The sequence below is a fragment of the Notamacropus eugenii genome, chromosome 4, assembly GCF_028372415.1.
Source record: "Notamacropus eugenii isolate mMacEug1 chromosome 4, mMacEug1.pri_v2, whole genome shotgun sequence".
Taxonomy (NCBI): Eukaryota; Metazoa; Chordata; class Mammalia; order Diprotodontia; family Macropodidae; genus Notamacropus; species Notamacropus eugenii.
This window is the reverse complement of record NC_092875.1, coordinates 80,461,491-80,481,465: the sequence shown is the minus strand read 5'-3', so window position 1 is coordinate 80,481,465 and position 19,975 is coordinate 80,461,491. Positions and strand designations below refer to the sequence as shown.

The window sequence follows — 19,975 nt, the reverse complement described above, 5'->3', positions numbered from 1 at the left end:
TTACGATCTAACTGGGGAGACAACAAGCAAATGTGAACAAACTTTATACAGGATACATAGGGAATAATTAATAGAAAGAAGACACCTGAAATATAAAGGAGTTGGGGAAGACTTCCTTAGAAGGTGGGATTTTTAGCTGAGACCTGAAGAAAGCTAGTTATCAGAACAGAGGAGGGAGAACATTCCAGGCATGGGGGACAGAGAGAGAAAATGCCTGGAGCAGAGAGATGGAGTGTCTTTTTCATGGAACAGCCAGGTGGTCAATGCCACTGGATCAAAGAATATAAGGGAGGGAGGGAGGTACTAGAAGCCTGGAAAAGTTTCAGGGAGGGTAGGTCATGAAGGGAATTGAATGCCAAATAGAGCATTTTATATCTGATCCAGGAGACAATGATGAACCACTGGGGTTTATTAAGTAGGGCAGTTGATTTGGTCAGACCTGCACTTTAAGAAAATCACTTTGGTAGCTGAATGGAGCATCAGTTAGGGTGGGGAGAAACTTATTACGGGAAGGCCCATTAGCAGACTATTTCAATAATTTAGGTGTAAGAAGTTGAGGACCTGCATCAGGGTGGTGGTGCCCAGCCTTAGGTTGGTTCAAAACTGATATGTACACAGGACACATAGAAGTGAGTTTCTACATTTGTTTCAGTCCCTTTGCCCTGAATAATAAAGTTCCTAAAACTGACACAAAGTCTGCAGTTGATTCTCAGTCCAAGACGACTGCATACTTTGTCTCTACCAGGGCTGATAACTGAGCCAAGTTGGTTTCTCCTCCTTTCCTCCCAAATTTCCCATAACACCTCCTTCTGCTATTCAGTTGGACTGCACCCAGGATATACACATTCTGATATCAAACATTTAACCCAGAGGGGGCTCAAGAAGGTTTTTCCCTCTTCTGGAGAGAAAAAGGGAGGAAACCTACCAGAAGGACTTTTGGATTGGTCACACCCTTGTTTTTCCTGCTAAGAATTGCATGGAATCACAGACTCTTAGGAGTAGAAAGAACCTTAGAAATAAATGCCAAGCATTTAACACCCAAGACTGTCCTTCAGGCTGATGATACATTACTTTGAATCAGGCAGTCAGAGAATTAATGAATGGCAAAGGGAGATTATAAACAGAATATATTTCTACGCAGTTGTGAATAAAATCTTCTTATGATAATTTTGTAAATCTGTCCTACATGGTATGTCTTATTTATACAATTTAAAACTGCAGTGTTTTTTAAAAATACATTTTGTTATCTCTTTTTTATATATAATCTACATTCTCCAAGGTATCCCTCTCTCCCCACTGGAGGCAGTTAGACATCCCCTATAACAAAGAATAAAGAAAAAAATATCCGACAAAAACCAAAACGTTGAGAAACTCTGACATAATATACAGTGTTCTACAGCCACAGTCCCCCAGCTTCTGAAAAGAAGGTGGAGAAGAGGGGGGCAGGTTATTATAATTTATATGGTCATTATAATTTCACAGCCTTCAGTTTTGATGGCTTTGTTCTTTTTTCCATTATTTTATTTTAGTTATTTTATATATGTGCTCTTTTTTGGACTTTGCTTACCTCATTTTGCATCTATTTTCATCTTCCCAGGCTTCTCTATATTCATCATATTTGTCTCTCACAGCAGACATGGTAACGTTCTATTACAGGCATATAACTGAACTGCTTTAGTCATTCCATAGGTTATTCACTTATTCCCCCCACCCCAGGTCTTTGCTCTCGTAAAGCGCTGTTTTAAATCTTTTGGTGTATATGAGACCTTCCTTTTTGTGGTATATGACAAGAGTCAAAGAGTATGGACGTTTTAGTCACTATCTTGGCATAAGTGCAAATTGCCTTCCAGAATGGTTGTACCAAGTCATAGCTTCCTGTTCCCATCACTGCCAATTTGTGGAATGGGAAATCAAACCTCAGGGTTAGGATGATTTGCCTTTCTCTATTAGTTCATAGTTTGCAACAGAAATTTGTTCGTATCTTTTGACCATTTATCTGTTGAGGAATGGCTTTTGGTTTTATATTTTTGTTAGTTGCCTATACAGGTATCCCAAAAGTCTCAGTGCAGTTTTAAGCTTTAATGGCTTTTGGGACAGTCTGTGTAATCTTATATTCGACATCTTTGAAAATGGCCTGGTAGCTTATTTTATATATATATATATTACAATCTTTTAAATTTAAGGAGTTACCTTCATTATTATTGAAAATCTGACTCAGAATCTCATGTATGCTGTCAGTGCAGGTTCCATTTTTACCTTCCTGAGATGGCCAGATGGTTCAATCTCCATTAGGAAACGTCTGCCACCTTTCCTGTCACCCAGTGGCAGCAACCTTCATGGTGGCATAAAACAATTAATGTGGAATCCAACAAGCTTAATTAAGAATGACCTCAAAACTGAAAATAATCTCATGACAGGTGGTATCTTGTGTATGATAGGATTCATTGAACTGGGAATGGAAAATTACTGACCCAAGGAAGATGGGGAATATGGAAAGATGATAATTTGTGCTTCAAAGAAGAGAAATGTGAGTGAAGATTATCTAAAATGAAAACCACATCCTGTCCCACTGGCCAAGAGGCAGAAAAGTGAGAAGTGGTATCTTTAATGCTGATCCAAGACTCAAGTCAGGAAGTCTGCCAAGTCTGCCAAGGCCAATCTGTTCCCTACACATAGAAGGGCTAATAATCATCAAGGCTGTCTCTCTGTCTGTCTGTCTGTCTCAGACATGATTAAATGTTAAATGAAGAGTCTGATACCTGCAGGTAGACCCTGGGCCTTGGGTTATATAGTAGTATAAATTACTCATACTGTCAAAGAGCCCATTTTTGTGGTATGAAAGGACTGCCTGGCATAAATTTGAGGAGTAGAACCGTCTTTGGTAGCCTCTGTATTTGGTAAGAAAATGAAAAAACTAAAAATATGGCGCGGGGAGTAAACCTTAAGTTGTTTTTTTTAACCAATAAGCAACATTTATTAAACACCTACTACTTGAAAGGTACTATATGCAATGTTTGATAGTCAAAGAAATAAAGATCCAGTATGATCTAACCAAGATGCATTTATTAAGCACCTCCTATACATGAAGAGATTGAGATGAGGAAGAAGAACATTCAAGAAACTAGTTAGCATAATGAGGGAAAGCCAGGTGAGGGCAGGATGCTTTTTCGGTTTTGTCTTTGTCGTTCCAATGCTTGGCGCACAGTCCCTGGCATATATATTCATATATACTGTACTCAAAGGGATCTAAGATCTCATCATTTTACAAGTTCCCTCTAATAATAAAGCAAATAATAATCTACTCATGGATGCCCATCTTATGATATTCTCACCCACCTTCCAAAAGTTCACCATCCGGAATCCATTCACCTTCCTCACTTTCTGCCAGCATTGCATTGGGGTACTATGGCTATCCACCCATCATCCCTCCTTCTTACCATATGGATCAATCAATCGCTCAATAAACATTTATTAAACACCTTCTACATGTGAGGCATTGTGGTAAGCCCATCTTCGTATCATACTATGCATTTCTTGTTTTTAACTAAATAGTATTTTTTCCCCAATTGTATGTAAAGATCGTTTTCAACATTCATTTTTGTAAGATGTTGAGTTCCAATTTTTTCTCTGTCCCTCACTTCCCTCTCCCCTTTCCAAGAGAGCAAGCAATCTGATATACATTATACATGTACTATCATGTCAAACATATTTCCACATTAGTCATGTTGTGAAAAAAAATCTTAAGTGCTGTAAGACAGCAGTTTGGCATGACAACCAAAAACAAACAAACAAAAACCCCTAAAATGATACTAGGTGGTATCTTACTGAGGCATAATGTCCATTATTGGGGGGTGACTCTTGGGAGAAGCACAGTATCTAAGGCTAGGGAGGTCAAAGTTCCATTGTCCTCTGTCCTTATCAGATCATATCTGGAGAACTGTACTCCATTCTAAGCACCATATTTTAGCCATAACATTGTTGGTGTTATGTACTGCCAAATATAGAAGAGGGCAGTCAGGATGGCAAGGGAACTAATATCCACACTGTGGGAAGATTAATTGAAGGCTCTGTGAATGTTTAGCTTGGAGGTGAGTCTTAGGGGCACCATGATCATTGTCTTCAAGTACCTGAAGGGAAGTTATGTGGAAAAGGGTTATTACACTTGTCCTGTCTGGCTCCAGAGAGTTGAACCAGAAGCTGTGGTAGAAATTGTACTAAGGCAGATCTTTGTTCAATCATTTTCAGTGGTTTCTGATTCTTTGGGACCTCATTTGGGGTTTTCTTGGCAAAGTTACTAGAGAGGTTTGCCATTTCCTTCTCTAACTCCTTTTAAAGATGAGGAAACTGAGACAAACAGGGTGCAGTGACTTGCCAGGGTCACATAGCTAGTAAGTGTCTGAGGCCAGATTTGAATTCAGGAAGATGTCTTCCTGACTCCAAGCCTGGCACTCTATCCACTGGGGCACCTAGCTCGTAGGCAGATTTCAGTTCAATATAAGGAAGGACTTCCAAACAATTAGGGTTGGCCCAAATCTAGGACATTGAGGATCCTCCTTCCCAAAAAATCTTCAATTGGAAGTTGTATAACCACTTGTTGGCAAATAGTAGAAGAGATTCCTTTTTAAATATGGGTCAGAGCAGATTCTTTCCCAATCTCTTTCCAGAGATAGCTAAGTTGCACAATAGATACGACACTAGGTCTGGAGTCAGGGAAACCTGAGTTCAAATCTTTCCTTAGATACTTACTAGCTGTGTGACCCTGGGTAAGTCACTTACTCTTTATTTGCCTCAGTTTCCTCATCTGAAAAATGGGGATAATTATAGCACCTACCCCATTGTTGTGAGGACCAAATAAGATAATATCTGTAAAGTGCTGATCATGGTACCTGACATATAGTAGGTACTTAATAAATGGTGTTGGGTTTGTTTTTTTTTCTTATTTCCCTCCTTCCTTTAAGATTCTGTGAAATGCTAGGTTAGGGTAGGGGAAAGGGACTCTAATGAGATTTATGCTATGAAATACTAAATTATTTAACTTGTATCAATGTGTTTATTATTCCTGAGCCTTTATCACTATTCAACCTTGACATTTTCCCTTCATATATAGAGGAGTAGAATTCCATGAAATTATTTTCCTTTTTGTCCCTGAGCTTAGGGGGGGGCTGCTCTAAACTTCAGTCTTCAGAGTAGATGTCTTTTAACTCCCACTAACAGAAGGCTAGACACCTTTCCACAAGGATGGGCAACGTGGCCCTTTCTCATGATATCTCCCCCTCCAGTGTTTCCATGACCACTTCCCTGCCTTTCCCTAGTCTTCCAGGCAAAGTCTTCACAGCGACATTGGAGTATATTCCATCTGCCATGAGCTGTGCTCGGATGTCACCTGCCTGGGTGCCACTCCCTGTGAGCTCTTGTTCTGGGCATGGGAATTTCAGAAACTCTGTAGGTTGGCTCCATTTGATAAGGCTGCCATTCCCTTTCATGTCCATTTCCAGTATATCTGTTTGGAAGACATCCATGTCCATGGCTGTAGTCAACCCCTTCACAAGGACACTTCTTTTGATCTCATCTGGGTCCTTGCGTAGCAATTCAGATGGCCACTGAATAGAACAGGAATCCCTATTCCTCCATGTTTCTTCCTGATCTCCTTCACAATGGGAATTTTGGAGGAGATCTTGGCAGGAGTCTGGGTCCCACTGCAAGGTAGAAGGAATGGTTTCTAGATTCCATGTGGAAAGTGTAGCATGGGTGCAGGTCTCTGCAGTCACCTCCTTCTTCTCCCCAGGTGGGAAGCCCCTTAGTTCAGTTACTGTATCCACTCCTTGAAAAAAGAACAAAATTTATGTGGAGCATTTTTTCAGGCACTCTTTCCCCTCTGAATACCTTTTCAGTCCCTTAAGTTCCTTTCCTCACCTCTTATCTACTACTCACTTCAGTCCAGAAGATTTTGGACTCACACAGAAATCTCTAGTCTCTGCATAACAAAAGATACATGTCCCTATGCCAACTTTGCAGCTTATAAAGAAATTCATAAACATGTCATTTGAATAGCCACCATTTGAGATAAATAGTGCAGGTATTGGTGTCTTACAGGCAACTAGGTGGTGTAGTGGATAGAACACTATCTATCAGAGGCAAGAAGTTCAAATCCTGCCTCAGATATTTACCAGCTGTGTAAACCTGGGTAAGTCACATAACCTTCAAAACCTTAGTTTCTTCATCTGTAGTGGAGGTAAATAATAGTGTCTATTTCCCAGAGTTCATAAGATGATCAAATGAAATAACAAATATAAAATGCTTTACAAACTTTAAATGTTAACTCTTATTATTATCCCTACTTGATAGCCAAAGAAACGGAGGCTCAGAGAGAAGGGACTTACCCAAGATCACATAGCTGGTGAACAATGCTGCTATTGGAACCTGGACTCCAAGATGCCACAGGATAACTTAGTGAAGCTGTCTCTGTCCCAGGGACATCTTTGCCTATCTCTCAAGCTCAATTATTTTTGCTTTTAGGGAGCCAAGAGTCACTTAGGTTTCTCACTTTTGTAAGGAGGGGATACTTTGATGTAGTCATAAAATATAATGACAGATGATGGAAACGACCCATCCTTGTAGGAAAAGTGGATACCTTCCCCTGATGACATTAAAGGGTGGTTGGCCTTTGGACAAACAAACAAGAAACAACAACCAAAAAACTGACCATACTCTTGAAAACTTTAAATAGCTATGCCTTGAAGACAGTTGGCAATTCAAGAAAGATGAAGAGAAAGCCAAGAGTTGGAGGAAAATTGAGCTATTCACTTGAAGGAGGAAAAGAGATTTTTCTCCTCCCCCCCCAATCAATCAGTCAATAAATATTTATTAATATTATTAATATTTATTAAGTACCAGGCACCATGCTAAGCCCTGGGGATTCAAAAGGAGATGAAAGACAGTCCCTGTCCTCAAATAGCTCACAGTCCAATGGGGGGAGACACCATGTAAACAAAAAATATGCAAAGCAAGCTATATACAGGATAAATAGGAAATAATTAGCAGAGGGAAGGCATCAGAATTAAGAGGCATTGAGGAAGGCTTCCAATAAATGATGAGATTTTAGTTGGGACTTAAAGGAAGTCAGAGAGGTCTGTAGGTGGAGTGGAAGAGGGACAACATTCCAGGCATGAGGGACAGTCAGAGAAAGTGCCCAGAGTGGAAAGACAGAGTGTCTTGTTTGTGGAACAGCCAGGACTGAAGAATACATGTGGGGAACTTAGGTGTAAAAAGACTGGAAATGTGGGAGGGGGTTCATAACCTAACCAGATGGCACCAGATGGGTGAAAACCATATCTTGTTCTGGTTCCCCTTGACCACCTCCTCCTCTTCTAGTCAGTATAGTAAGTTTATAAGTAGCCAGTATTAAGGGAAAGTAACAGGAAATACGATTTCAAAAGGAAACCTGGAAGTCATGTACAAACTGTCCCAAAGATCAAAGGAACAAAACTTACAAATTGTATTATATATTGACCAAAATTCAAATCCTGGTAATATATACTAAATCAGGGAGAGCCATCTAGGCACTGCTGTCAAGGTTTCTAGCCTTAGGATATGTAAATTCTGGATAAAATCCAGACTTCCACAACTATGGACTGGCAGAACATCAAAAGGAGCTAATAACTTTGAGATGATGACTGAATTTTTACTGTTAACTTTGAGATGATTTGGATATGTTACTGAACTAACCCCAAGGTGGCACAGATAAGAGTTGGTCTGTTTTCCCCAAAAAACACCCCATAAAAATGAGACCTCAAATTCTTGCCTTTGAGCCTTCTTTCATTTCCTAAGGGTCCATGGTACCTAGTGCTCCCAACTCTGATCCATGGTTACATCAATGATATTCTCTGCCTCTCACCCCCCCCATCCTCTTCCCTGAAGTTACTTCTCCATCCCATCTCCTCTCCCTATACCACCCTCTGTATCTGCATCCTTCCCCTCTTCTTGCTACTTGTCTCAGTATTTTCTGTGCTGTTTGCGTTCGTACCCTTTGTGCTTATTAAAGTACAGTTGCCACCCCATTTCTCGCTGCCAATTGTGGTCTTTCCTAATGAGTATTCAAAGAACCAGTCCCTGTTTCATAATTTCACAAATTATCAATTCACCAGAGGAGCTTTGGCAATATGTTATCTGCACCCATGTGCATCATGACTGTTGTACTAAGTTTGTACCTACTTTTACCAATGACACTGTATTTTGTGATAAAGTGTGTCTAAGGTTTCTGGGGAGAATGTTCTGCGACTGTTGTTCTAATCTTGTCATCTTACTGAATTCCTTTCCTTCGAACAAAGTGTGTCTTTTGGATGATTGTTCATAGGAAAGAAACAGGTAGGGGCTCACGGACTAGTTTTGGGGGTATTTACCTCCAGAAACTTTAAGATAACCATCACCAACCTTCTAGTGAGAGTTGAGGGAGTGACCAAGAGGGACAATATTGTACTTTTAACTTCAGTCCCTGTCTCCATCATTCTGTAAACCACAGAGATGTGCTGGTCTTCTTAGATTTGCAATCACATTTTGCTGATCTGTTTATTTTAATAACTCAGCCAAATTTGCCTCTTCCTCACAAAGATTCAACTTACCCACAGTAACATTTAAGAATATCTTCATGTGTAGGGGGCAGGAGAGGGAATAAGCACCTATATAGTGTCAACTATGTGTCAGGCATTGTACTAAGTGCTTTTTACAAATAATATCTCATTTGATCCTCATAACAACTCTGTATGGTGTTATTAATAATAATAATATAATATATTATTAATATATTATATTAATTAATTATATGATTTGATTAATTAATATAATGGTATATTATTGATACATTAATTATAATATATTATTAATAACAATCCCATTTTATGGTTAAGAAAACTGAGGGAAACAGAGGTTTAAGTGACTTGCCCAAGGTTATACATCTAGTAGGTATCTGAGGCTGAATTTTAACTCAGATCTTCCTGACCAGGCTCAGCACTCTACATCGCACCTCTAGCTTCCCACAGTGAAGTGCAAGGAGTGCCAGACTGAGATTCGGGAGACCTGGGGTTCAATTCTAGCTCTGCAACTAGCTATGTGATCTCTTGGGCAAGTGCCCCTTTCTATAATCTCAGAATCCCAGAGTAGGATGCAAACGTCAAGATCATCCCATGCTCACATCTCATCTGCAACAGCCCAAAGGGTCATTCAGCTCTCAGTTAAAGAGATGGAACCCATTACCTCCTGAGGCAGCCCATTCCCCTTTTAAAGAGCTCTAATTTTTAGGACATTTTCCCTCACATCAAGCCTAAATCCTCTTCACTCTACAATCCACCCTTTGTTCTTTATAATTTCATAATATTCATCTTCAATTGTTTTGTAATTGTGGTACTTTCCATTTACTTGGTAGTAGCTATTGGGCTTGCGTCAGTTCATGTCTTTCCCTTCTCTATATTCATCATGATCCTTGTTTCTTACAGACCATGATACTCAAATAGACCCATGCAAATCACAATTTATTTAACAATTACCCAACCTAGGAGGATCTACTTAGTTTTACATTGCTTGCTACTTGCAGTAGCAAAGGGCTGCTAAAAATATTTTAGTGTACATGGATGGAACCCTTCTTTTGGTCAGTGACTTCCTTGAGGTAAGTATTTAGTAGTGTCATCTCTGGGTCAAAGGACAGGAAGGTTTTAGCCACTTGTTTTACATAATTCCAAGTTGCTTTCTAGAATGGTTGTACTGATTCACAGCTCTACCAACAATGCACTAGTATGCCTTTGAGAAGAATTAGCGGGGTAGATGAGGCTGTCTTCAAGCATTTGAATTGAAAGGGGTTTATTATTGCTGTCTAATCCGAGGAAGCTGTTGCTACTGCCTCCAACTGGAGGCAGATAACATACCCTGGAAGAATTTTGGCCTTCCTGGTCTGATCAGTGAGACCTCACTAGATGTAGCTGGTATCAGATCTAACTATGCTCTTTCACAAAGACCACTTTCCAACATACTGCCTTTCTCTTCTCCCCTTCTACTTCTGCAAGCCCTCCCTCCCACTCAACAGTAATCAAATTAACTCTACCATTACTTCTAGAAAAAGCAAATCAACTGACTTCTCACCATCCAGTTAACTCCCCAGATCAAAACACCCTTCCCTAACCATCACTCCCTTATATGTGTTGTCTCTCCCTTTTAGAATGTAATCTCCTTGAAGGCAGAGATTGTCTTGCTTTTATACACATAGCCTCAGCTTAGTACGATTATAAATACATAAATGGTTTTTTCTTTGTCCATCCATTCATTCACTTATTCATTCAGTCAGTCAGTTAATTTTCTAATTCTCTTTTTTTCAAAATCTTTAGGGACAGAGGGTCCTATGGCCACTCACTCCAATATTTCATCAGCTTGATGGAGGATTTTATTGCACTTAGAACCTAAGGGACTCTCCTCCCACTAATGTAAACTCATTGTTCTTCAATGAACAGAACAACTTGTCCACATACTCTTCGGAAAAATCCTTTATGCTCTTATCTGCGATTAAGATGTCTCTGCCCTTTGGCCCTTTCCTCCAAACTGGACAATTCCAGTTCTCTCATATTTTTTTCCAGAGGTAAGGGTTTCCAACTGGTAATCCCTGGCCGCTTCTCTAAAGATTCTCCAACTCTTGAATGATAATACACTCTGGTAAGGGGTAGGGGTAAGGGGGACATTCTCCTGGCACTCAGTCTTTGTGCCTTCTATTCCCAATGCCCCCATGGTGCTCCTGCCCCTTGAGGCTCAGACTATTGCATTAACAGAATTTTCTCTTGCCTCTGAACCACCCTTCATTTTGCTGCCAAGCTAACCTTCCTGAAGTCCAGTTTTTAACTTCTCATTCCCTAGTCCAAGAACCTATGAATAGCTCCTGATTGTCAAACACACAAAGTACTTCATCCTTCTAGTTGGCTCTTAAAACCATCAGTGAAAAATGTATACAGTGATATAACTGTAAATGAAAGGAAAAACATCAAAAACAAATAAACCACAAACTAAAAGCTACATAACTAAAATGACCAAGTTTGGCCCCAGAAGGTAAAAAAATGCCCCTTCCTTTCTTCTATTGAAGGTAGGGGATTATGGGTAATGAACACTAAATAAACTTTGACTCAGCTGATGTATTGATTAATTTCACTAATGGGTTTTTTTTCTTTTTCTTTTTTATTCTTTTCCAAGGGATGGAGTAGAGAAGGGGCAAGAGATTTTTCAGAGATGGAAGTACTGTAAAAACAAAAGACATCAATGCATTTTTTAATGGTAAGAGGGAAAGAAAACCTGCAGGAATCTGTCACTGGTCTGATAAATACACTTCCACTCCCTAACACACACCCTCATGGCAGTGAGTCTTCTCTATCCTCTAGCACAAACCAGGTGCATTGTTAACTCTGATCCAGGGTTATGTACCATTAGGATGTAAAATCTTTGAAGGTATGAATTGTTTCATTCTTTGTCTCCCCATCCCTGTGCCCAGCGCAATACCTGGCACATAGTAGGGGCTAAGTAAATTGATTCATCTTAAGTATCCTTCCCTTTCTTATGCACCTAGCTAAGTCTTACTTGGGCAGCTAGGTGGCGCAGTGGATACAGTGCTGGCCCTGGAGTCAGGAAGACCTGAGTTCTCATCCAGCCTCAGATACTGTGTGACCCCAGGGCAGGTCACTTAACTCTGATTGCCTCAATTTCCTCATCTGTAAAATGAGCTGGAGAAGGAAATAACAAACCATTCCAGTATCTTTGCCAAGAAAACCCCAAATAGAGTCATGAAGAGTCAGACATGACAAAAAATGACTGAATAGCAACCACAAAGCCTTGCTTATCCCTTCTAGGTGTTACCTACCTCTTCCATGAAGCCCTCCTGGAATATTCAAGCTCCTGATGTTTTTTTCCTTTTCTAAACTCCTAGAGTAAGTGCTAAATAATTCAGTCCTTAATCGATAGATTCAGAGGCCACACCTCCACATTTCTGTTAAGAGCCTCCCTCCTCTCCTCCCCTACACTCCCTATCCTTCCCCCACTAGCTAGCATGATCACTAGTGCTCAATAAGGGTTGGCTCATTCCTTGGCTGGAGGATCTTTTCCCTCCTGTCTGGTCATGTGCTTTTGCCATCCTCCAGTATCACAAAGGCTTCTCTCATGATGAATGGCATATATTTAGCTATGACCTCGGGTGACTTTTTTGCTATATGAGGTTGACCATGTTCATAGTATTGCTCCACAAAAGAGCAGTCATCTTGTCTGTAACCTTGTCTGCAGACCTACTCCACATCTAGGGTTTCCTTTCTGTCATAGCAGGCCCCTCCCTTAACTGATTGCTACTTGTACTACCAAATCAGGAGACTGGACCTCCCACTTGGGAAGAACTAACACTTTCAAATATGGTATATCCATACTTTGGGAGACTGACGTCTCTCACCAGTCTGTCCTTGTCTAGTTTGGGTCTCTACTACTTCCCTAAGGTTTCATTTTTACACTTCTTTGTTCAGACATAGAGAGAGCATGATGAGCTAATGGTCAGAGGCACCAATCACATCAAAAGCAAAGGCTGTAGAAGACTGAGTAGTTCCATCCCACAATGATCCACAGTTTCTGACTGAGCCCTGGCTGCATGACCTTGGGGCTTCTTGTGCCATCCAGTATCTTCCAAACCACTCCCTCTTCCAGTGGATTAAGGAGTTAATATTACTGAAGGTATGCCACAGTTACCAGTTCCCAAACACAGGTGTACATCTCGGTCAAATTAAGTGTTTGCTTAAATTCTTTCAAAATACTCCCATCAGCACTGGTTGCTCCCTGAATGAAACAGCCTTCCATGGGTGAGGCTGATTCATACAGACTAAAATAAATGAACTTCCTATTGTCAAAAGTTATAGCACTATGATCTTTACAATCCTAGGAAAATTAAGAATGAATAGGTGGCACAGTGGATACAGTGCTGGGCCTAAAGTCTGGAAGAACTGGGTTCAAATCCAACCTCAAACACTTACTAGTTGGGCAAATCACTTAATCCTGTTTGCCTCACTTTTCTCATCTGTAAAATGATAATAGCACCTTCCTCCCAAGGTTGTTGTGAGGATCAAATGAGATGATAATAGTAAAGGACTTAATTAGCACAGTGCCTGACCAACATGTCATCTTCCTTAATTAGAATGAAAACTCTATGGCAGGGACTGTGTTGCTTGTGTTTCCCTGTTTTTAGTAGAATTCCTGGCACAGTGAGCAGTTGATAAATGTTTTTTTTCATTCATTCATTTACCTTGTGCCTAGCTATAATGTTCACATGCTACACCATTGGTTTGTAGTCTGACATGTATGTTGTTCTCCCTACCCAACTCAGATCCTTCTTCATTCACCTTTTGACCAGGTATAGGGAAATACTAGTGACAGACAGCTCCCAAGTTCCCTTGGAACTGGGCTGTACAAAAAGATCACCTTCATTGAATTGTAAGGCTCAGGGTTGGGACCATCTGTCCCATGGATAAGTGAGAGTTGACTTTACATGGTGTGTCCTTAGAGGTTCTTCCCAGGTTTGCCAGTAGTCTCTGTAATTGGTTCTGAAGTTGGCCCTACTTCCTTCCTTCTAAAACCAGCATCTTATATTCATGGAGCAGGAAGGGCTGGTAGGGTCCCTTCCCTAAGGAGAGAGTACTTTGTATTCTTGGAGCACACTCTACTCACCTGCATTCACCTTCTGGTTTAGGAAACTCAAGACTACATCCTCATAAATGTTCTCAATGGTGATTATGTGACTGTAGTCTGCAAATACATACTTCTCATACTTGTGCAACTCCTAGAATCAAAACATGAAGAGAGAAGTCAGGGCAGGTGTCTTTGGGAACTTCCTTGGTCAACATGTCCAGGGGCCAGTCCTGGGCTTATGTTAGATGACTGGAGTGATGAACTCTGCTCAAGGGTCTAGTTGCTTAATTCCTTGGCTCCTGAGGTCTGAGCTGTCAGTCTCACCAGGGAGAAGTAGTGACTGGACTTTCTTAGACTAATTCAAAGCAGACTCCACATAGAGTGACAAACCATGCCTGTGACACTCAGTAAATACCTGTGCCCTAGCAGAACACCAGCAAGACAGCCAAGTGGTAACTTTACATTGGAGGCCCTGTCCTTCTGTAGACAGATCCCTCCCCATCCTAAGGTTTTCTTTTTGATGAGTATGGAATTAGAGAGCAGGAGATGAGATTGTGTTAAGGAAAATTTAGCAACTGATCCACTCCTCTCCTAAAAAGAACACCATTTTATAATGGAACAGTTCCAATCCAACAAATATTTATTAAGCTCCTACTATGTGCAATGCATAGTGGAAGGATCTAAAAACAAAATGAAAAACAGTCTTGCCCCCAAGAAAATTCTACTGGAGGGAACAATATATAATAGACCAATACATAGAGGTAATTAAAGGATAAGAAAGAGGGCCTTAATAACTAGGGAGGTTGGAAAGACTTCATATGCTGAGGCTTGAAAGCAGTTAGAAATACTAAGAAGCAAAGGTCAAAAGAGATGGCATGCAAGGCATGGGGGACAGCCTGGGTGAAAGCACAGAGAAGAGAAATTGAATGCTGCATTCTGGAAACAAAGAGGTCATTTGGGCTAAATCACAGAGTGTGTAAAGAGAAGAATGTACAATGAGCATGAAAAGGTGGATTGGAACAACATGGGAAACGCTGTAAATGCCAAACTAAGCAGTGTGTACTTAACTCAAGGGCAAAAGAAAGCCCCAGGAACTTCTTGAGAAAAGGAGTGGCATGTTCCAATCAAGTTCAGTTCAATTCAATAAACATCAGTTAAACACCTACCAAATACAAGGCACTGTACTAGGCTGTAGGGGAAATATTTCATGCAGTCTTGCCTCATCTAGAGGGAAAAATGGCTTAGATTTGTATATAGCATTTTACAAAGTATTTGACTCATCCAAGCTCTGAAAAGTAGATGTTCTAAGTTATCCCAATTTTATGGATTTCTTCATTAGAGGGTAAGTGATTCGCCCAAGGTCACTTAGCTAGGAAAACCAGATCTGGGCCTTGAAGATGAGTCTTCTTGATTTCCTACACCACACAGACTGTGTTACTTTGTCTTTTCTGTTGTTACTATTTTCATTGCTACATTAAGTTTGTCTCAGCCTCTATGATACATGGATTCAATTCAATTCAACAAATATTCATTAAGTGCCTAAAATGTGCAAGTCTCAATGTGCTCAAAGATAATTCCAAGGCCATAAGCCTGGTTAACTGAGTGCCAATAATAGAAATAGTTTGAATGTTAGGGGAGAAGTAGATTTGTGGCAGGGTGATACTGAATTCATTTTGGAACATACTGAAATTGAGGAGCCAAGAGGAACATTCTGGGAGAGATATGAGCAGGAGGCTGGAAAGCATAAGGACAGCATGGATTTAGAGATAGACCGGCTCATCCCCTGCTACTCCCAAAACAATCCCAAGTCTCCTCCATCCGTAATATACCCTCACTGGATCCTGCCATCTCCCTGACCTATCTCTTTCCCTTCTCACACTAACTTCTCAAAAATGCCAGCCATGTTCACTGCCTCCACTTTGTCTCCTCTCAGTTAGTCCTCAGTCCTTTGTCATCTGGCTTCCATCCTCATCACTCAGCAGAAATATCTCTTTCCAAAGTTGCAGACGAACTCAATTGCCAAATTCAAAGGCTCTTTCTCCATCCTCATCCTTCCTGACTGCTCTGCAATCTCTGATGTTGTCGAAAACTCTCTTCCTCCTAAAATCTTTCTTCTCCCTGGGTTTTCATGACACTGCTTTATACTGGTTCTCTTCCTAACTGTCTGACCATTTCTTCTCAGTATCTTTTTATATGTCATGTTCACTAATACTCAGGGTTCGCATTGCCCAAAGCTCTCTCCTGGGTCTGTCTCTGTCTCTCTCTCTATCTTTCATTGTCTCTCTGTCTTTCCCTCTGTCTGTCTCTCTCTCTCTGTCTCTGTCTGTCTCTCTGCCTCTCTCTCTCTCCATATAACCAATCAGCTGCTAAGTCTTATCAACTCCCCAACATATCTGCCACATCTGTTCCCTTCTCTCCAGAACCACCACCTTAGTTCTATTCCCCCTCTCTCCCATCACCTCTGGCCTGAATTATTGCAATAGCTTCTTAATTGTTCTCACTGCCTCCCCTGACCCCAAAGATCTGCCACACCACTGCCAAAATATTTTCCTAAATGGCAGGTGTGGCCATGTCATGTCGCAGCCCAATACAGTGACTCCCTGATGCCCATAGAATCAAACGCAAATTCCTTTGATTGGCGTTAAAAGCCTTTCATACCCTGGTTCCAACCCTCTCTTGATACATACTCTTCTTCCCTTCAGGAAGCAACTGGATGGTGAAGTGGCCTAGAGGCAGAAGGACCTGAGTTCATATCCAGCCTCTGATGCTGCCTAGCTGTGTGATCATGGGCAAGACACTGTACCTATGCCTGCCTCAGGTTCCCCATCTGTGAAATGGGGATAGTGATAGTGAGGATCAATGAGATAATATTTGTAAAGCACTCAGAACAATGCCCAGCATGTAGTTGGAACTTAATGTTTGTCTCCTTCCTTCATTCCTGCCAAACTGGCCATCTTGGCGCTCTCCTCACATGGTGGTCCACATCTTTGCACAGGCCAGATGCCTGGAATCCATCCCCCAATCCCATCTCTTAGAATCTGTAGCTTCCTTCAAGTTTCAGTAAAAGGCAAGTATCTTTGGAATGGAAGAGATGAACATCTTGGCAGGATAAAGAAAGGGATCAAATGAAGAGGGAGAGATTGGAGACCAGTGGAGTTTGTCATCCCAGTAAGAAAACCTTCATTTTCTGTCTCTAGGGCCTTTTCTAGTTTAGACTTTAGACCTACATTCATTTATGACATCTCAGGAGGCAATAGAGTATAGTACAGTGGGAAGAATCTTGGTCCTAGAGTCAGAAAAATCTAGATTTGAATCCTGACACTTGCTAGGTATAAAATACTTAGTAGCAAGTTACTCATCTTCCTTGAGCCTCAGTGTTCTCTTCTTTAAAATGGAGATGACTGCTCCCATCGTTGTCATCACAAAGATCAATGGCCTTATTTAGGCATCGAGGGAGAGCATGGAAGCCTAAGGCCTCTCCACAATTCCTTGGCTGAAAGCTCCCTGGAGTGAACCAAAGCTTGGGGGCTCAGGCATGGGGGGAAGCTGCCCTGGAGGGCTTCACACTCACCAGTTTGCAGCCCACCTCCAATCTTCTCAGCAGGTAGGGAAGAAAAATCTGGGCCAGCCACTCTTGAACAAAACACTTCTGAGCAAACCTGCTATCAGACTCGAATTTCTGAAAGAACAATCAGACAACAAGCCAATGTTGATCGCTGTCCAACCAAGAAACCAACACATACGTGTGCCAGGCCCTGGGGACCCTGAAGGAGTTTGTTTGCAGTGTAGCTGCTGGTGTTGTTCAAACGTGTCTAACTCTTCCTGACCCCATTGGGGGTTTTCTTGGCAAAGACACCGTAGTGGCTTGCCATGTCCTTTCTCCAGCTCATTTTATAGATGAAAAAACTGAGGCAAATAGGATTAAGTGACTTTCCCAGGGTCACATAGCCAGCAAGTGTCTGAGGCCAAATTTGAACTCAGGTCTTCCTGACTCCAGGCCCAGCACTTTAGACACTGCACCAACACAATTTAGCTAGAGGAAGCAAATAGAAAATCCTGTTTGTTATTCAAAGTCCTTCACAATCTCACTCCTCACCCCCTCCGCGGCCTTTCTAGTCTTCTCCTCCTTCAACATACTCTTCAATCTAGTGACATTAGTCCCCTTGCTATCCCTGGGACAGAACAAGTCATTTCTTGGCTGGAGGCATTTTTTCTGACTCCCCTAGCCCTGGAATGCTCTCCCTCCTCATCCCCACCTCTTAGCTTCCTACAAGCCCAAGCTAAAATGTGACCTTCTATAGGAAGATGATTTCCCTTAATGTGAGTCCCTTCCCTGTGTTGATTATCTCCAATTGATCCTGTTTGTAAGGAAGCAAGGGGCAAGTAGAGAGAACACTGGGCCTAGAATAAGGAGGATCTGAGTTCAAATTCCATCTAAGACAAAATGTGACCCTGAGCAAGTCATTTGACCCCGTTTGCCTCAGTTTCCTCATCTGTATAATGAGCTGAAGAAGGAAATGACAAACCATTCCACTATCTTTGCCAAGAAAATCCCAGATGGGGTCACAGAGAGTCTGAAATGACATAACAAATCCCGTTTACAGTTTCTTTGTACCTCGGTATTTGCAGGTTGTTTCTCCCATTAGATGGTGAGCTCCTCATGGGTAGAAGCTGTCTTTTGCCTTACTTTGCATTCTCAGAGCTTAGCATAGTGCCTGGCACATAGCAGGTACTTAATGTTTTTTGATCTGACATGTATGTATTGAGAAGGGCATTATGATTTTATATTAATCTAAATGTGTGGTCGTCTTTCATTGCCAAAGAAGACCATGCCATCAGAGAAATGATGACATGACTTGCACTTGACTTTGTTTTCAGTGAGGGGGGGCTGTGGAGATCACCAGCCTCACTTCTCCTCCAGAGCCATCTGAATCCAGTGACCTGATATTCATCAGGATGACTGGAGATGACCCAGGATGAGGCAGTTGGGGTTAAGTGACTTCCCCAAGGTCTCAAAGCTAGTGAGTGTCAAGTGTCTGAGGTGAGATCTGAACTGAGGTCCTCCTGACTCCTGCACTGGTGCTCTATGCACTGCACTACCTAGCTGCCCCTATTAATCTATACAATATGTCTAATGAATACACTAATAATTTAGAATTCTCAAGAATTGCCTTATCCAGCTTGTGAGTCAGAGCTCACAATGCAGCTCAAAATGATCAAGCAGACCTTGACACTCCTGAAATCTCTGGCATCCTTCTGTCTGCATACCTTAAGTGAAGTGAATCAAAGATTGTAGAACCTGTTCCCATCACAGAATTCTGGTCCTGTGACCCACCAAGTCAAGATCCCCAAAGAGTGGACTCCAGAATTATTTGTATTGTCTTCCATTTGTAGGTTTGTTGTGGGAAATCACTCTGGCCCTGGGAACAATTACTGTAATCCACCTTCCTCCTTCCCTTTCCATAATGATTTATGTATGAAATCTTTGTATTCACTTCAGTAAGGTGGAATTCTGATCAGGAGAACTCCCAATTTGCAAATCTGTTCCTCATAGTGAAACCAATTAATTAAATGGCTACCTGATTATTGGCATATGCCTACTGTTTCATCATTCTCAGGTTAGAGACTGGCTCAGTAAGATCCTGTTAACTATATATATGTATGTATATTATATATATATACATATAATATATATGTGTGTGTATATATATGGGTTTACATGTATGTATATATATGTGGGTATGGGTGTCGGTGGGTGGGTATGGGTGTGTGTGTGTGTGTGTGTGTATACATATATAATTATACATACATATGTATGTATGTATAAGGGTATACTCAAAACACTTATAAGGTATTTTTGGAGGGAAGACACTAGCAGCTCGGAGGATCCAGAAGGCCCTTGTGCAGAAGGTAGTGCATGAACTGAGTTTTAATAGGAAGCAGAGATTTTAATGATAGCAGTCAGGAGGGAATGTGCTCTAGGCATGGGGAACAGCCAGTACAAGCCTGTGGCAGGGCAGTCACAGCAAGAACAAGGTTGGGTGGGGGGAGTATCTTACTTTTAACACACGACCCTTGACCTTCTCCAGCAAGCAGATGACTTGTCTTCGTCGAGTTACTGAGGACACATATTGGTCTGAAAGCTGTTGGAAGGTGTACACAGCATTCTCCATCAGCTACGAAATGTTAAAGAAAGGCACTTGATGTGGAAAAGATGTCTTTTTTCACGGCCTTTAAGTACCTTTTCCTAGACCCCAGATACACTCATGGGTAGGGAAAGTCACCATGATATACT

The 19,975-nt window shown here is 41.3% G+C and overlaps 1 protein-coding gene across 1 annotated transcript in view; it reads right to left on the bottom strand.

Moving 5' to 3' along the window:
- Positions 1-3,041: 3,041 nt before the first annotated feature.
- Positions 3,042-19,975, bottom strand: part of NIBAN3 (niban apoptosis regulator 3) — a 34,307-nt gene continuing 17,373 nt past the window's right edge. Inside the window, exons 11-14 of the mRNA XM_072602488.1 lie at positions 19,740-19,856; positions 17,252-17,359; positions 13,720-13,831; positions 3,042-5,821 (exon numbers count right to left, since the gene is read on the bottom strand). Coding sequence (XP_072458589.1) covers positions 5,259-5,821; positions 13,720-13,831; positions 17,252-17,359; positions 19,740-19,856 — 900 coding nt within the window. The 3' untranslated portion in view covers positions 3,042-5,258. The remainder of the gene's footprint in view (positions 5,822-13,719; positions 13,832-17,251; positions 17,360-19,739; positions 19,857-19,975) is intronic.